We start from the raw sequence: 18,123 nt of genomic DNA, 5'->3' as shown, positions 1-18,123 counted from the left end.
GGTGCTTCTGGCACAACTACTACACTCGGCTCCCAGTAGTGATACAGTTATGAGATCCTGGAACAGAGTTGCCATTCTGTCATTCAGTAGTTATTTACATGGCAGTCCTAATCAAAAGTAAATAAAATTTAAGTCTTATTGTTCCCAGTTAATCCTATGTATGACATTACTCCCTTCAACTGGCAACTGCTGCAGGGTGTAGGGATCTTGGTGGATGTTGCATCCAGGTGCTTCATGGTTGGGGACAGGGAGAGAAGGGGGGCTGTTTGGTTTTGGGGTTTTTTCCTCTAAGATTTTTAGTTGCTACCATTATCTTTCAGTTATCAAGCCATGTTAAATTAGTGCAGGTCGGAGAGGATTAGAGTTTTTATATGTTGTGTAACACTATGATTTTTGGGTTTTAATCTCCTGTTGGTAACCATAATTTTATTATACTTTTAGCACGGAGGAAATTGGATCAGCTGGAAAATGGCAATTATGACAAAGAAGGCAGCAGTATGGGGAGCCGTTCCAGTTCATCAGGTAATATAGCACATAGCAGGGCTGCCAAAACAATCCTTCGATCTTAATAAGGTTGTCATGGTGTGCTGCCGTGAGCCTTGCTCTTTCTGTGGTTTGTGCATATGCAGTGTGTGGGCAGCCTCTCATTAAAGCTGACAAAATAGCCTTTACGCACCAAAATGCACTTGGCTGAATGCAGTTGTAGGTGGTTATTCTTATTACGAGATTTAAAGTTTAATGTTTATAATGTTTATATATTTCAGTTCTTTTGAAATGTCTACCTTTTTTATTTTGTTGCTTTTATGTTTGGAGGAAGCTCAGAGGACTCCAGTTTATGGAAGACCCTCTTAAATGCTGCCAGAGGCAAAACAAAGATGAGCAGTGGCTTCCAACATTGTTTAATTGCACTATTGACAATTGCAACTGTGTAAATGATAAGTCAATTAGCATGTTTAGAGGCATCAGTGTATTTGTGTAAAATTCATTACTTTCTATCCGGTTAGAAGCAAAGCAGTTATCTTTAGCACTGAAAACAACATCTGTTTTCTTCCTCAGTACCTTCGGGTTTTAAGTGTGGTTAGTTCTCTGTGTCCTGTAATCTCACTGTATAAGAGAGAGAAATACTTAGAGAGAAGAACAGAAAGAAAAGAAAATATTTCAAGCTCTAAGTGATCAGCGCTGCAGAGTGTTTATACACAGGACTTTTGTTGGTCTGTACACAGTTTTCATAATGGTGTAATTTTAGTGGACTCCAAAACAGATATGTTTAAAACCAGCTCAGTCTTGTACAAAGTAATATTAATGACTATGAAGCTACTTAAGCAGGAATAAGCATTACTGAAGCAAGCACACTTGTGCTAAAGGAACTATGCCCACGCTAGGGGACTACACTGCTGTTTCAGCATGTATCATTTAAATGGTATAAGGATTGTTTATATAAAAACCCACTAACATATAAGGGAAACTGACATTCTGAAGAAAATATCCTAAGCTACTGAAATGTGATGAATGCATGCACTGCACAGCACTATACTACCTGGTATAAAAGCAAAAAGAGCTTTTACAAATACGGATCTATTGGCAGGGTCCCTTAATGCGCGCAGCAGCAATGAGGATCGGTCACCTGAGAATACTGGATCTTCAGTAGCTGTGGATAGCTTCCCAGAGGTGGACAAGTCTGTCTTAGTTGAAAGAATACTAAGGCTACAGAAGGCGCATGCTCGAAAAAATGAAAAGATGGAGTTTATGGAGGATCACATTAAACAACTGGTGGAGGAAATCAGGAAGAAAACGAAGTATGTTCCGAGTTCTGTTCATACAGTTTTTCAGTGTTGAGCTGGTGCACTAGACAAGTATTCTGGATTTTATGTAAGACAGTTATCTAAATTAAAATGTTCAGAACAATGAAAATACTGCAGTGACAGTAGAGCTCAAAGGTAGGATTAGTCTTGGGGTTTTTTCCTCCTTATCTTTCCCCAGTAGTTACAGTAATTGCTGAGTTGTTTACTACTAAAATTTTTCAGGAGGAATAGAATGGTGCAAGTGTTTTTTAGTAGCAAAATGGTCACCAGCTGGCTGATTTGAGGTGGACTGCTGCCACTGGCTAACAGAAGAGTCCGTTCTCCTCATGTGCTTAAAAGGGTACTGATTGTAAGTGTTTGTTTTGGAAGGAGAATCTGCATAATTCCAGATGGTAGTCTGGCATGCATATCAAACAAACAATGTATCTGAGCCAAAGGTGGTCGGTATTTTAACGCACGAGACAAGATTCCTCTTACATGGAAATCTCATAGTACAGGGTGATGTCTGGAACTTCAGTCAGGAGGGGAAGAAATTGTACCTTCCTCTGGAAAGTACAGTTGTATGTTAAGTATAGCCTTGGTTAACAAGCCTATACATTTATGCCTATCTGGTACCATTTCATAGAACATTATCACAGCTTCTGAAGACTCTTGAGCAGAGACTTTGTAATTTTTGTCTCATCTGTAGAAAGCTTAAGATTCCCTGTCTGGAGTCTTTTAGCAAAGAAAAGTAGAGAGAGGCATTTTTTAAGTACCTTTTTTGCACCAGGAACAATATTACTTTCTCAAAATACTTCTAAATATGTAAACCTTGTGCATTGTAGAGGCTCAGCTTACCAGCATCTCTTATAGCACTTGTGGTATCCCAGGTTTTCCTCTGACCTAGAAATTGCAGGAGTTGATTTTTACTGCCTTTTTAGTAATATAGTACTGCTTGAAAATAAAATTACTCTTGTGTCAGGAAGCTGATGTTACTTCAGTGTCTGACTCTTCACTGCCTTGTAATGCTGTAATGTTTTTTTTTAATGTTTCCTCCCCCCAGAATTATTCAGAGTTACATTTTGCGGGAAGAAGCTGGAACACTATCATCAGAGGCCTCTGACTTCAACAAAGTACACTTGAGTAGACGGGGTGGGATAATGGCATCTCTGTATACATCTCATCCTGCAGATAGTGGTCTCACGTTGGAACTTTCCTTAGAGATAAACAGGAAGCTGCAGGCTGTGTTAGAAGATACATTATTGAAAAATATTACATTGAAAGTGAGTAGCTATGCTACTTCTTCAGCACGTTCTTGTGGTTCTGAGTTACTGCCTTCAAAGAGATGCATGCTGTTAAAAGGAGGAGGCTTTTCAGAAGTCATCTCATTGTGAATTGGTGATGCTGATAGCATTGGGTTAATCAAAGAGTTGTGTAACATGATCCATGCTGAACCTCTGTTTTGGGACCCTCGTTGTATGCTGCACTAATGGGCTGCTGCTTGAAATAAATTCTGGGCTGCCTGTGCATTCAGCAGGGAGGGGCCTCTCCATGCTCTCCCCCAGTCATGTGGAGCCAGGGGCATGGGCTCTACGTGCCTGGCCCTGTCCTAGGAGCTGGGTACCCTATTGAGCTGTTGGGGCAGCGTGTTTGCTGCAAGGGAAAGATGACAGGCTGGAAAATGTTGTGCAGGCTGCCAGCTGGACTGCAGTGTTCTGCAGAAGTTGGAGATCTATTCCTGTAATTATCGTTCCCCGTGAACACTATACTTTCTAGACAGCCTGTGGAATATTAGTAACTGCAAAAAAAGACCTGCTGAGAGCTTTGCATTCTTTATTGAAATGAGCTTGATTTTCTCCAACTTTGTCTAATCATTTGTGCTTGTTGTGGATACTTGAAAGTATCAACCTGCTGACAAACAGTGATTTTAACTTATTAGTGCATTTTGTGCTGATTGACTCATTTTCCCTGTATAACTTACCCTATCCTTTTTTTCCCCCCCAAAGGAAAACCTTCAAACTCTAGGAACAGAAATAGAACGGCTTATTAAACACAAGCATGAACTGGAACAGAGAATAAAGCAGACATAACTAAAACTTTCATGGAATAACCAACATGAAGATGCAAAAAAGGCAGGTGCTACAGACCACTGTTTTTTACATTTTTCCTGAAATCTGATTGCCTGCCAGCACAAGCATCTGGTATTTTGCATATACAGCTTTTAACCATACAGGCTTACTCGTGTGAGAGATCTACAGGGTTTGGCATCAACGTAGTTCTGTCTACCCAATACCAGCCTGAGTTGTTGCTGAATTTTACTACACACTACATTTATCTAAAACTTTTATTTGAAATGACATACAGATGCTTTGCAATGCATACTGTTTTGAGTGAGTTGCAGTGAGATTTTAATTCTGCACTGTATAATTAATCAGTCTCTTAATGATGGAGCTTGAAAAAATAAAACCAATTATGTTTTAGTTGCTATTGAACATATCCAGTGTTACTGAGCTGTAAGCGCTTTCAGATATTATTTCCTTTCTTGCATATTATTTCTGATACTTAAGTTGATTAAGCATTTTTGACATACCCATGGAAAAATGCTTTGTCACAAAATTTTGGTTTTTCAGTGGTGGCCATGATATTGCATATTTTCTGCTTTAGATTAACATTCAACTGATCAGTTTCTTTATTCAAAAGAAGTGAAACAACAGTAAAACTAAGGGATTAAGAAACTTTCGGATTCGGTTGTTGAGTTTGTGTAATTGAACCAAATGTTAATTCAACAAATCCTGTAAACCCTTGATCTTTAGACATATGGATCTAAAGAAGCCTGATATCAGATAATTGGTTAATAAAGTTCTCCGTCCTTCTGCATAACTAACAACATGTAAAAAGTAGGAGTTTTAACTGCCCATTGTTACATATGTATAGGTAGACATCATGATTGCATCTGTTTTCAGATGATCAGAAAATCTGTTTTCAAAAACAAATGGAAGCTAAGTTTTCTCAATAACTGGCTAGACCACCTAGTGAAAGTAATGGGTAAGAAATGGGAAATATATCTAAATGGGATTTTAATCTATTGGTTGGACTGTGAAAGTGGCACAGAAATCTGTGTGACTCCTTAATTTTACTGTTGTGAAGAATTAGTTGGTCAAAATGGCACGAACTGAGAACTGTTATTTAGTCCTTCACTGGCTGAGAGGGTGATGGAGGAAGAGTATCAAGGTGACAATATTCTGGTTAGTCACAACATCATGTTCACATTTTAATTAGTAAGTAATTTACAGGATCTGAAATATTTCTATTCCAGCAGTAAATGCATAGATTTCTGTATTTATTGCTTTTTTGACCAAAATGAATTGACCAGATCACAGTGTAAATATATACCTTGGGTTTTTATTAAATACTTGAACTTCCTATTATCATGAAAAAAGATTCAACGTACATTTACAATAACAATGCTTTAGCTATTTTAATCAGAAAGGATACTTGGGGCGAGTGGGGGAGTCTGTCTTACTGCAGGCACCATTTGCATCATACACAAAAGAAGAGGCCGGAATCCGGCAGCACACGGGGGTAATTTATCAAAGCATCTAGGTGACTTTGGAGTGTGTACTCCATTTTCAGGTGCCACTGAGTCACTTGAGCTTTGTAATGAACCAAATTGAGCAAAAGGGCCTGATTTGGTTTGAGTAGTTTTATTCAAGACAGTGAGACTTCCTTTTTACTTTAAAGTTTGGTATCTCTGAAAGTCCTTGGGGGATCAAGACCTGGTTTGTGGTCCAGAGAGCTTCAGGAGTCTGGGATGGCAGGACCTTTCAGTGTCAAAGGATTAAGTATTTCTTTAGAAAGGGAGGGTGGAAACAAATTATTTAAAACCTGACTGAGCATTGTAGAAACTGTGAGCCTTTAATCTGGGTGGGTTTTTATACATATATTTTTCTAATTCCTGAGAGCAATGGTTATCTGAAATGTTAGGGAATTTGGACCAGTCCAGTCATGGGACTACCTCTGCTTTACTGTTAAGTGATGTGAAGAGGAAAATATCTGGCTCTGCTGAAAAAGATTTGTCACCAGCTTCCAGGAAATGAACAGGCAGTTGTTCGTGACTGAACTAGACCTTCTGCTGAAATAAAGTATTTGGAACAATTTGCATGTCAAAACATAGCTTAGCTCTTGTATGTTTGTATTTTCATGCTTTAATGTACCAGATCTCTGGATATTTTCAGGCATTCAGCTGAATGACTCCAGTATTTTAGATATCATGTTAATATTGTAATAATTTAATGTATGTTCTCCAGGTATACAATGTGAATGAAGGAGAGGTGTGGTGCAGATGGAATAAGTGCAATGACATTGTGGAAATTCTTATTTCTTTTTGGCATGGTTGTTTCTCCTTTTAAGTTATTTGAGAAACCTAGTTAGCTGTCCTGCCCTGCTGGAAATCCTGCTTCCTCTCTGTAGCACTAGTAACTTTGCAGACTTTTTTTCCTTGGTTTTGGAGACACACAAAGCAGCCAAAATATCACATCACTTATTGTGCACGGTATTTTCATGGACCAAAGTAATCTTCTACAGGTGTGATTTTAAACATACCTGGTAGAGATGGAAATTTCATTCTAGCTTGCACATTGGCAAATGACTCTCTATCCAGTAAGCCCAGAATGTGATGAATACATGACAGGGTCAGCCAGCAATTTCACTTAATGATATGAACACCTGAGGCAGTGGTGTACTTCCCATAAAAATGTTGCTGGCAAGCCACCTGCCTGTTGTTTCCAGGAGCATAGCATTGCTGGTGCATGTAACAAGAACACTTCTGTGAAAAGTCTTTCTGTGGGGTGAGTACCAGCTGGTGCAAGGCTTGTGTAGCAATCGCAATTCACTTACCCTTGTTTTGGAAACTTTTTATGTTATGAACCGGAGATTGAAAACTGTCCTCAGATAAACTGAATTTTAAAGAGAAAATGATAAACTAATTTTGAAGGCAGCTTGGAGCAGTTAGCTACATACCTATCACTGAAATTCAGTGTCCATTAGACATGTAATTGCCACAGGCTGCTTTTGAAAATTCCAAGCTTGTAGCTAGTTGCGTCCTACAGGCTTAAACATCTGTTTCTTAAATACTCAGGGCGCTCTTTAATTCAAACATCGCACATCCAGATGTTGTTAGAGGCCCTACAGGAAAGCTGCCTATGCTTTTCCACCCTCTGTAAAATCCAGCACTGGCGTTGTCTAAAGCCAGACCCTCTGAACTGAAGAATACCATTTTGTGCTATAAACATCACTGGCTTTCTGCCATACAGACTTGTGCAATATTTTTAATTTTGGTCTCCAGAAAACAGTGGAGATCGATTTGTTCCTCAGATATGTTCTCATCATCTTTACTGGTTGCTGGCAACACCTGCAGTATCTCCAGCTACTAAAACTGAAGTTGCTCTCTTGAAATACTTTTCATTACAATATTTTGGTTCATAACTTCAAAAAAAAAAAAAATCGGATCTCTGCCTTGCACTGAATCGAATGTAAAGCTGAGTGCCCGCATGCTGCAGACACCCAAATCTAAGAAGGGGTTCAGAGAACAAGGCCTGTCCGAATGGGCCTTCACCCTTCGTGCCGTCAGTGGAAACAACTGTGATGGTAAATGTCAGCAGTAGGTGGCACTAGCAATCAGATTCACCGTGTCTCCACAACGACCTGAGACCTGTCGAAGGGCAGGCGGCTGCCTTGCAGAGGGAGCTGGGTGGTATTTAGACCTTTTCCAAGATGGATGGGGGTTTCCTTCCCATTTTCGTGTTCTAACTGAAACTATGTTGAATCTTCCAATATATGTATGTATGTTGTCTGAATATACACAGAATGTCTATTGATTTAATTTTGTAGATACCTGTTTCTGTATAAAGTTTTTGAAGATACCACTATACATTATGTATATATTGTACTTTGAAATGATAAACATACAAATGTGTGAAAGTCTGGTTTGGGTCTGTGGTTTGTGCTATTGCTGATTTACTGCGCTGGGTTGCGCTGATAGCTCTCAGTGAAGGCCTGTGGTGGCAGCAGCAAGGTGCTCCGTGTTGGGTGGTCATCTTTAATGAGTGGGAGTCTCCCCTTCCCACGGTGCAGAAATGTCCTCATGATGCTTGTAAACAAGTACTCTGGGCTAAAACCAGCTTAATTGCCAGCAAACTGTTCTTGCCGGCATGGGTGGTGGGAGGGCACCATAAAAGCCCCTTTTTGTTTCCCCTCAAGTGGATATAACTATATGTAACTATATAGTATGATCTGTGGTTGGAGGCATTGCTACTGCCCACAGCTTGGCAGGGCAATGCTTGCTGCCAGCCTGTGCTTTTCTGTTGCACTGTGTAAACAAGAGGTGGCAGTGCATCTTCGCCGCATACCTCTGGGACTGTGAGTCAGTTTTAACAGCAAAGCCAGGGAAAACAGGGCTGCACACCTTTCATACTGTACTTCATCTCTTGGAAATGGGTGAGACTTTTCCATCCTAAGGACAGATGATAGGTGTGCCGCAATTAAGTACTGCTGTGAGTTATTGCTAATCCCAGTAAGTGGTCTTGATGCTGGAGTCCTCTTTTCCCTTGGCTCATGTGAATTTGACAAACCTATAGTCCCAGTAGCAAGGGCTGGTTCCCTTGACGACAGCTCCACATTTGGGACACTATTTGCTGGTCTGATTTATTTATTCCCTTGCAGACACCTAATGTAGTTTGTTTTTTAGCCGTGATGTGGTTGTTTTTAAAAAAAGTAGTGCTGTTAGATTACTGGCTGTTCATGGTGGCTATGCTTATATTAAAACTTTGGGAGTCAGATTTGTGTGGGTTGTCCTGCCCTTGCAATCTGATTGTAGGGAGATGGAAAAAGGGAAAAAAGAAGACCATGAAGGGGGTAATTTATGGAGTTTATTCTAGTATCTCCCAGAGTACTTTAAGTGAGAGAAGGAGGTGTCCTATTTTCTGTTGAAATTTAATGGTGAACTACCACTAGCTTCCCAGGATCAGGGTGAGGGTCCCAGTAGGTTTTCTGGTTACTCTTATCTGTATGACCCTTTGCTGGCATTGTTTTGCAGTTCACCATTTTTCTTCCAGCCTTTTCCACTGATGGCAGATACAGCTCTCGCTGACAGATGTGACCAAAAATCAAGATGTTTGTGCTCTGCAAGTACTTAGCGCTGCTGTTTGGAAACAACAGCCTGAAGCTAAACGTCCTCAAATAGTAATCTTGGCTTTGGTGATATTTGCAAGTAGCCATTTGGTGAACTACTTCTCACCCCCGTTTTACAGATAGGTCTGTATTTCAGGCTGACATAGCACAACTATATGTGCAGAGGAAGGGTTCTCACGGCACATCAGTGTTAAGTAGTCAGTCCTGAAGCAAGCCAGTCTCATACTGGAGCTGTTGGGTAGTAAATATATAACCCAAGGCTAGCAGTTTACTTGTCTAGCAGACTGCGAAAGAGGAAATCAGCGCTGCTATTTTTCTCTCCCTCCCTGCTCTATTCTAAGGGGTTTTTTAATAGAGAGGTATGTTTGGGTTTTTGTTGTTGCGGTTGTTTTTAGGCTATTTTGCATTAAACTACAGTGGGTCTGTGCCAGATCTTGCAAGATTTTTGCATGCATAAATGTAACTTGGAGTAGAAGAGTGCTGCTGAACAAGTTGTTCTCATCTAATGTGTATAAATACGCCGTTAGATGTGTTTGTTGCTGTTCTGCTCTAGTGGATGCGCTATAGACAGGAAATCCTCCAGCCTTCAGGTTTTGCAGGCTCTTTACCACATGCAGCCGCCCACTGATCTCAGCGAGGTGCTCTAATGCCTCAAGTGAAGTACCTCGCTGACTAAAAGGCTGAATCCATTCTGGCCTGAACATCTATGGGCTTCTTAAGAAGTTTCTATCTAAAAAATAATCCCATGTGTGTGAAATAAGGAAAAGCAGTAGATGAAAGCATGGGGAAGTCTGCAAGCTCTAACCAAAATGCTGGTGTTTTACACGAGATAGGTAAGCACAGCCTAGCAGCTACAGCCGTTCCCTTCGGCATGGCCGGTGAGTCCTTAAACGCTGCCCTGGGCCCTCCAGCCTGCAGTTCTTCAGGAGCCAGTGCTGCCTTTGAAGATGGAGATGGCTTGAAGCAAGGTATGAATGCAGGGCAATGTTTTTCACGTTATGGTCTGCAGTTCCTGCAGCCTGACAGAAGGGTTTGTGAGGCTGCACTGTGAAAGCAGCTGGTTAAAAATACTCTGAAAATGATTAGATCTGAGATTATTTTAACTCCAGTCAGTGCCTGGTAAGGGGAGAGGGAGAAGGTGAGAATCCTTTACATCAACACTGCGGGTAAAAGCAGCATATGACCAAGTTACGGGCTGAAAAAACAAGCCTAGCGCCGGTCATCCTAAACCTGTTTCATGGGTCTGCAAATTCCCTGGAAACTTTGGCAAGTCAAAGAGGCTGAAAAGCACCGACCTTGGGCTCAGAGCTGTAACCTGTTAATGCTGTAAGTGGCTTGTACTAATCAGCTGGTCTGGCTTCATCTTAGTAATTAGATTATCGGAGAAATATTGATTAGATGGACTCTGGAAAATGTTTAAGGGATTCACCCTTCCAGAGAAGGATGTGGAAGGTATCTTCAGCCATAAGCTGAAGTGAGAAATCAGAACAAGCTGCTGTCAGCTTGTCATGGGCTTAAAGTCAGGAGTGACACAGGCTGCTGGCAACCGGGCTCGCGATGCGCGTTCCCTGGTCCCTTCCCCTTGCCGTGTGTCTGATCTGGTCCTAGGGCTCAATCAACCAGCAGGGACGGCTTGCACAGGGGACAGGACTCCACTGAGCTGGGAATAGAGGCAGGACTGTCCCAGGGGTGAGGTTATTGCCCACTGTTGTCCACCTGCTCCCAAGCTGTGTGGTTATTCAACTGTTCAAGCAGCTCCTGACCCACTGCAGGTCATTGCTCAGCCTTTTGAGGCAAAGCAAGGAGTATGTGTTTTCCCTGGCAATGCAACGCTGTGACCTGCAGCGTGTCAGAGGTGGTTGCGCAGCTCCCATGTCCTCCATGCTGCGGAGACAGAGCTCCTTGAGCAAGGCAGGCTGGCTGGCAGCAAAACCCCTGCATGGCTCCAGGTAAGCCCTCCCTCAGCATCCACAGCCCCTTGTTTTGCTTGGCTTTAATCAGATACTTCTGGGCTCTGGAAGGATCCAGCTAGAGCCAAGCAGGTGTTTTCCATCAGGAAGGACAGGCAGAGGAAAGCCTCTGTTCCATAAACCTATCTGGTGAAGCAAGCAGCCATCGATCCGGTATCGGTGGTCCCAGACGCCGTGCTTTGAAGCCCTCGTGGTTTTTCTTGGGCCATGCAACCCTGACAGCAGATGCATCAAGATGGGCTGCCGGCTGGGAATGACTACCGCGCTGACTTCAAAAATGTAGGTGTACCTCTAAACCAGGACCTGACAAAACACGGGTTGGATCAAGTTACCTTCACTCCTCAGGCAGGTGAAGCCCTTGGAAAAGAGATGTGACAGATTTGGCAGTAAGCCTGTAGCACGAGGCTCGCAGGTTACATTTTTTTGTTACCTGAATTACGTCAAACCATTTCCCTCTCTCAGCCTTTCCTTGCAGTCTTCCAAGGCTGCTTGTTGACGGTGAAAGACCAGTCAAGTATTTCAAACTGATTTGACCTTGCTTGGGTTGGTGACAGAGCCCAGACCTTGCTGGTAGTGGTCACCTTGTAATGCCAAATCCACTGCAGCGTGTCTCTCGTTAAAGACAATGTTTAGGCAACCACAAGCCACGCTGAGGCATGGTGGTGGGCGAGCTCCCTCCCGTCGTGCTGAAGGAGAGCGTGATGTAGCTTTCCTTGGCTTTGGTGGTAGCTGAAACAATAGAAATGTCCCCAAAGGCCAGGGCACACAAGCCAGCAGTGTTTCTCTAGAGAGCAATAAATGGAGGCACTTACGTTTAATTAATTGTGTATCAGAGCAAACACTGGAAAAAACCCAAACCAACCAGCCCTCCCAACCCAAAGCGGCGAGTTTACCACCGACTGCTGGGGGAGGTTTCTGCCAAGAAAGCAGCCTTGGATCAGAGAGCAAGGAAGCGAGGCCCTTCCAAAGGGTGACTCAGAGCAGCCTCGCAGGCTCCTGCGCTGGCGCCCTGTCCCCACCGTGCTGGGCCAGGGCACGGAGGAGCAGCTCCCGGCCGGGCACCGTCCTTGTGACGAGCGAGGAGCCCATCTCGGACATGGCGGACGGGGAGGTCAGCTGGGGTTCTGATCCCTCGTATACATATTAAGATGAAAAATTCATACATTTTCCAACATGAGATGGTTCCTTTGATTTTTCGGTCTTCTGACCGCCGGGGACCTGACCCATGCAACAGCACAGGGACGTTGAAGGACCTCCTGTTCCCTTACCAACCTGCTGGCTCATCAGCTAGGGCAAACCTTTGAGCAGGGACAAAGTCAGCCGGAGCAGTCGAAGCAGGACTGGAAAAGGAGCCAGATTTCCCTGGAGCAAGACCAGACTTGGCTTTGTTAGCTGAGGCCATGAAGATCTGCTCCTCGGGAAGCAGAAAACCCAACTCGTGCTGTCAGGAAGATGGAGCAGACTCTGTGACGAGCCTTTCGTTTGTGGGACTTTCCTACCTGCATTTCTCTGTGAGTTGAGGAATTGGGCTGGTCCGTGGCACATTCAGGCTAGGGTGAACAAAGGCTACCCTGAACAAAGACTTTATTTCTGAAAACATCATGCTTACAAAAAAAAAATTCCCAGTTCAGTTTGGTTTTGTGCCCTTGATGGGTTTCAGAAGAAGGCAAGCTTGGGCTGGGCACCATTAATTGTGGTTTTGGAAAACCAGGCCAGTCGGGTGTGCAAAAACAGTGAGAAGAAGTGGTGTCAGCAGCCCCCGCGTGTGCTGTGCCGGCTGCTCCTCCGGGCGCCTCGGGCTGGGGGGAACTGCCTGCCCGCAGTATGCAGAAAAGGCTTAAAATCAATGTACAAGGGAGAGGAAGGGGCTGGGAACTGGCTAGCTGGTGAAAGGCTAAGAGATGGGGGGGGGAAAAGAAATATTTTTTTTTTTAGAAAGGCCATCCTGGCACAAGAGCAAATCCCACTTGCTTTTGGAGCACCACGGCCTCTCCTCTCTGCCACAGAACGAACTCGGGGTGCTGCAAGCGCAAGATCTGGAGCGCAGCTGACAGCATGATCTTAACTTCTCCTTGCTCAACCCCAGGGCATCCAAAACATGCACTTTTGAGCGGTTATATATGAAAAAGAAACAGAAAAGTCTGGCTCTCTTTGCCAACGTGGCACAGAAATGGCTTGCACAATTGTATTTACTTTGGAGGTTCCTTTTGGGAAGCGTCTGCCTGCGCTGGGCTGTGTGTCAGCTCCCAGCCCCATCCATTTTCCTTTCCCCTCTTTCTTCTCCGTGCTTCTGGGAGTTTGCTGCCTGCACAGGAGCCAGAGACCCCAGCCCCTGCCAGACCTTGCTCAGCTTCGTGATTACTCACATTGCATTTCCACCAAGGAGCAGGACACGACAGCAGCGCAGGGACCATCCCCTGAGCTAAACCTTGCGCTTCCAGTACCGCTTTCTCACAGAGTAATCGCTGGGCGGATTTTTTTTCCTCTTTCTTCCTCGATCTTACGACAAGAAGTCATGAGGGCAGCATGTTGCTTGCATTTCTAGTTTGCTATTAGGTTCCTGGAGGCGTAGAGTTTGGTGGATTTGCTCTGTGTGGTGGAAAAGATGGCACTTTTGGGGGGCCGGCACTGGGCTTGCTGGGGCCGGGTGCTGTGGCCGTGGCAGCTGAGAGCCGAGAGCACAGAAATAGCACTATATGGGCAGGGGAAGAGAAAAGGAAGATGCAGATTCTAGCTCAAAACCTTTATAGGATTTCTGATGGGTTTAAAGGAGAAAAAGATTGTTGTTGGGGAGCGATTGCTTTGGTTTTGTTTAACAAAAAGCACTGGCAAGAAATATAATTGGTAATATAAGAGAACGGACAACTCTGTACTGGCAAATTATACATGTCTGATTTGACTGTCAGCTCTTACAAGAAAGGGCAGGTTGTGTTAAAATAGTGTTGGGGATGAAAAAGGTGAGGATCTGAATGAATCCACCAAGAGCCCTGCCCTAATGTTGTGGGAAGCTGGAGACACCTTGAAAGCAGAACTGCCAGGAGTAAAGAATGGGCTTTGCTAAACAGCTCAGGGAAAAATCCATTCTGTTGGAAAAGTGCGCATCCAGAGAAGGACAAGCAAAATGTGACAGTAGAGCTGTGGATGCAGTGATGAAAAAGACTCAAAAGTACCTAGTTATCCTTCACAGTTCCTTTGAAATCCCTTTGCATGGCTGCTGACAAAGGTCTGAAAATGGTTCGTGCCAAGCACGAACGCCTATCGTGCTGAGCAATGCTGCATCACCATTTCCTGATGCTCCTGTTTTCCTGTCCATACCCCTCTGTTGTCCTCTGTGAAGGTTGGAGCAGATGCACTTGGGGACCAGGAGCGTTGCGTTTTGCCTGTGAAGAACCAGCACAAATTGTTCCTGATCCTTTCCTGGATCAAAAAAAAAAAAACACTTTAAAGATTTCATGTAGTATAAGGACAACTTTAATCCAAGATAAGTACTGACGTATGAAAACTAAAGGGGAAGAGAAATTGCATTAGCCGTTGCGAACAAGCAAAGAAAGAATTGCAAAACAAGTACTGTGCAGTTTGGATGCGCAGAGGCGAGCACAAGGTGCACAAAAGGGAAAATGGAGTGTGCAGCTAGCAAGTGCACATGTCTGCAAAGATGCCCTAACTGCAATGCCAAGAAAATCAAACCTGCAGCCAAGAAAAACACCGTTAAAATAATGCAATGACATAATCTAAATGCTGCTGGTGGAATCTAAATTACACGCTGAAAATCAAGAAGGAAAACACCGACAGCATTCGCTCGTGTAACAGGGATGTAGACCTCACAACTAGCAGGCAAGAGAACAACACAAAAGCAGACACAAGTAAAACCATGTTAGAAAGAGGGACTCGACCTTACCGAAAACATCAACCAGGCCTGTCCCTGAGGGGTGATACTGAAGTAAGCATGAAGACTGCATGCTCAGGTTTCTAAATTTTTAACTAATCAGTTTAAAATCCACCAGACTTAAAAATCCCACTAGAGCAGACCCACCTGGTGAGCAGAGCAAGCCAAGAAATCTGCAGCTCAGCACCAGGACACTGCATCTTGCTCAAACAAAAAGCTGGGTAAGGACGTGATTAGCATTTTTTAAAAAAGAAGGAATAGACTTCACCAAGGGCTTTGGCATCTCTGATCGAGAGAGGTCCTACCTGTAAGATAAGTACTGGTGGTTGCACTGCAGGTGGGAGACAGAGGCAGGTTATGTTCTCTAGACTTCTGCTCCACGCCTTTTATAGGCTATGAAAATTTTGTGGTGCTATACTAGCAATGCAATCAGGTTATAGAACTAGACATGAGAAAATGCAAGTGTAGATCCACACAAAAATATAAACATCCCGGCTTAGACCCAGCACTATATTTTGCTAAAAAGCAGTGAAAAAAAAAGTCTTGATTAGGGAGTAAAAGGCATTTTATTCACCCAATGCCCTTTATTAACGGGATGTGCTTCTGGGGTATCTCCTGATAAACAGCATTTTTTATTCATGCTTCACAGCTTCATCTGTATTTTAGACTTTAATATAAGCAACACGATGCAAGCCCTGATAAGCGGGAGAGGGGAAATGCATGCACAATACAAGATGTTCCCATCAAAATTTCAGTTCCTCTTAATGCAAAGAGGACCTCCAGGACACAGTGTTGCTAGGGCTCAACTACAAAGATCCTATTCAGCGAGCACCCCCTCAAATTGGAAAGGAGAGATTGCCTGGTGTTTTTAAACACAGCCCTCAGTTACCACATCCTCAGAAACGCCTGGATGACCGCTGGCCTCGCCCTTGGACCGGGGAGGTGGGATGCAGCGGCAGGCTCACGTGAGGCGTTTGTGGAAGACCCCAGGCTGGACCCACAGCGCTGCCCTCGCCCCGCGCGCGGGCACCACCTCAACAGGGAGGCTCTCGGCGAAGACCCGTCAGCGTCAGCCTCCAGGCGGGCTCAAACCCACAGACGAGTCACTTCACACCCTGCCCTGCCCCCCTCGGCCCCCCGCTAAAACGCCTCTGTGCCTGCAGCTTTGGGACCCGCGGGCGAGAAGGGCGAAGTAGCACCCAGAGTCATCAGGCTACAGAAAGTACCCGAGAACAAAAGATTAATTTTAATGTCCCAGCTTCGAGCAAGCTTGGCCGTTAGCTTCAGGAAGTCTTCGTCGTTTATGCAGAGGAGGAAGCAGATGGAAATCACAGAATTTCATCCGAAGAGACTGTGTTCTGGAAAAACACACGTGTCAGGCCCCATTACTCCCGATGGCAGGCGCAGGGACAGGATAAGCCACGCGTGGCGTGCAGGCGTGAGCGTGCTGGGTGCTGATTGTCGCCATCAGCTGAACTGCACGTTTCCTCAAGCAAAAGGCCCGGGTCAGCTTCGCACGGGTTGCGGCGTGCCTCGGCTGGGGCGGGCAGGGAGCCATCCCTTCCCCACAGCCGTACCCGGAGGTGATGGGTGAGATCAGAAATAACCAGGGGAAAAGGGAGATGAGGAGGGTCTGGAAGGGCAGCTCTGGGCCTCTCCAGGGATGGAGATCCCACAGGGGATCTGAGTCCCACGGGAGACGCAAGTCTCCTCTTTCCAATGCCTGCAGACCACACGTGAGAGCTCGGCAGCTTGTGCTGTGCTTAACGTCACGGGTAGCAACACGAGCCGCGCTTCTCACTTCCTTCCATTGCAGAGAGGGCAAAACCACGAGGTGACAGCTACGGTGACAGCTATAACTACCTGACACGGAGCCAGGGCTTTGCAGTGCTCTGGGTTTTGTGCAGAGGATGGCGGAGGTCGCGGCAGGCCGTGCTGCGTTCCCCTTGCTTTGCAATTGCTCTTAAAAACATTGAGTGCAAGGATCACTTATTTTGAGCTCCGTTCCCCACGCCGCAGATGCTGACCCTGGCGGCTTTTTAAAGAGGATGTATCCAGTCCTTTTTGTTAAATTTGCTTGTGGGTCCTTGCAGCCAGAAAGTCCACCTGGTCTTATAGCTCACATTTAGGATGTCTTTGCCTGCAAAGGCAAACGCAGTGCAGCAGAGACACCGGAGAGAGCTGCAACCTACCTACCGTGGCCAATAGGCTCCTCATTCAAGGCTGCCACCAAGTTGGCAGCTAAAACTACTCTTGACATGCACTCACTCCTCCTGTAGATGATATTGATGACTTGGTAGAGAAAGAGTTCATTTGAACTTTCTCATCTCCCCAGAAGTAAGACACTGTGTTTTGTTGTGTGACGAGCAGATGCAGAACCTCTCCATGATGCCTTGGTGTCATCTCCACACACTCTGCCCCAGCCATGCTGCAGTGCAAACCCAGGGCAGGCTTTGACTTTTGCTCTCAATGCAGAGGAACCCAAGAGCAGCAGCTTTTGGGAAATCAGAGCCAAGAGTCCTGGGAGGCTGAGGACATGTGTCCCACCATGGTTTCAGTGGTGAGATGCTGAGAAGACAGGCCAGTGACCAAGTACCAAACTAGCTCAGGGAAGAAGGTTTGATTTCCCCTTGCAAAATGGGAAAACTTTGCAGACCACAAAGCCTTGCAGACCATGGCAGGGTCAAATGCAGAAACGTTCCTCCCAGCCCTTGGTCTGGCACCACGGTGTACCCGAGCAGTGCCGTGTTTCTACATGGACTCTCAGCTCAGCTCCAAGGCCAAGTACTCCGTTGCACCTGCAATGGAGCCACAAACTTCAGAACAAAGCAAAACACAATGCACATGTTTACCACCCTTGTGCTCCGAGTGAGTATGAATAGGCTATGCATTAATTCACACGATCATGCCAACAGGCTTCTAACGCGGTTTGGGTCATGGTCTGGTGGGCAGCTGTAACTCAGCCTTACTTTCTAGCTCTCCCTTTCCTCGTGCGAGGAGCTGCCTCAGTCCATAGCTGCCAGCCCTCCAGCGAGAAGGGGTGTTGCTGCCAGTCTGAGATGTGTTAGACAAAGGAAAAGGGAAGAAAATTCCTCAGTTTATCCACAAGGCCAGTTTCACCTGGCAAAGTCACATTATTTGAAGTGCCACCTCTGCGCTGGCGTCGGCAGAGGAGGGAGAAACGGTGCTTTTTGCTGTCAGGTGGAAGGGCATCCAGACCAGGGCTGAGGCCACCCTTTCTCCTCTCACCCCAGGCTGCGGTCCCGCAAGCGTTCAGCGTATTGCACCTAGCTAACGC

The 18,123-nt window shown here is 45.0% G+C and overlaps 2 protein-coding genes across 11 annotated transcripts in view; one reads left to right on the top strand and one right to left on the bottom strand.

The window, feature by feature from the left end:
• The window catches only part of CCDC186 (coiled-coil domain containing 186), a 40,431-nt gene extending 32,721 nt beyond the window's left edge, over positions 1-7,710 (top strand). For 6 of the 8 annotated variants that reach the window (XM_075155112.1, XM_075155110.1, XM_075155109.1 and 3 more), the window contains 4 exons: positions 442-522; positions 1,586-1,796; positions 2,845-3,064; positions 3,788-7,710. In XM_075155112.1, the coding sequence (XP_075011213.1) occupies positions 442-522; positions 1,586-1,796; positions 2,845-3,064; positions 3,788-3,871 (596 nt within the window). In that variant the 3' untranslated portion in view covers positions 3,872-7,710. The remainder of the gene's footprint in view (positions 1-441; positions 523-1,585; positions 1,797-2,844; positions 3,065-3,787) is intronic. The other 2 variants (XM_075155113.1, XM_075155114.1) reach the window with 2 other exon arrangements.
• Positions 7,711-9,362: 1,652 nt separating this feature from the next.
• ADRB1 (adrenoceptor beta 1) overlaps positions 9,363-18,123 on the bottom strand; it is a 29,746-nt gene continuing 20,985 nt past the window's right edge. For 2 of the 3 annotated variants that reach the window (XM_075155126.1, XM_075155123.1), the window contains one exon: positions 9,363-14,356. In XM_075155126.1, the coding sequence (XP_075011227.1) occupies positions 14,121-14,356 (236 nt within the window). In that variant the 3' untranslated portion in view covers positions 9,363-14,120. The remainder of the gene's footprint in view (positions 14,357-18,123) is intronic. The other variant, XM_075155121.1, reaches the window with a different exon arrangement.

Source organism: Calonectris borealis, chromosome 7 (genome assembly GCF_964195595.1).
Source record: "Calonectris borealis chromosome 7, bCalBor7.hap1.2, whole genome shotgun sequence".
Lineage (NCBI taxonomy): Eukaryota > Metazoa > Chordata > Aves > Procellariiformes > Procellariidae > Calonectris > Calonectris borealis.
The sequence above is the reverse complement of the archived record's forward strand: the minus strand, read 5'-3'. Positions and strand labels throughout refer to the sequence as shown.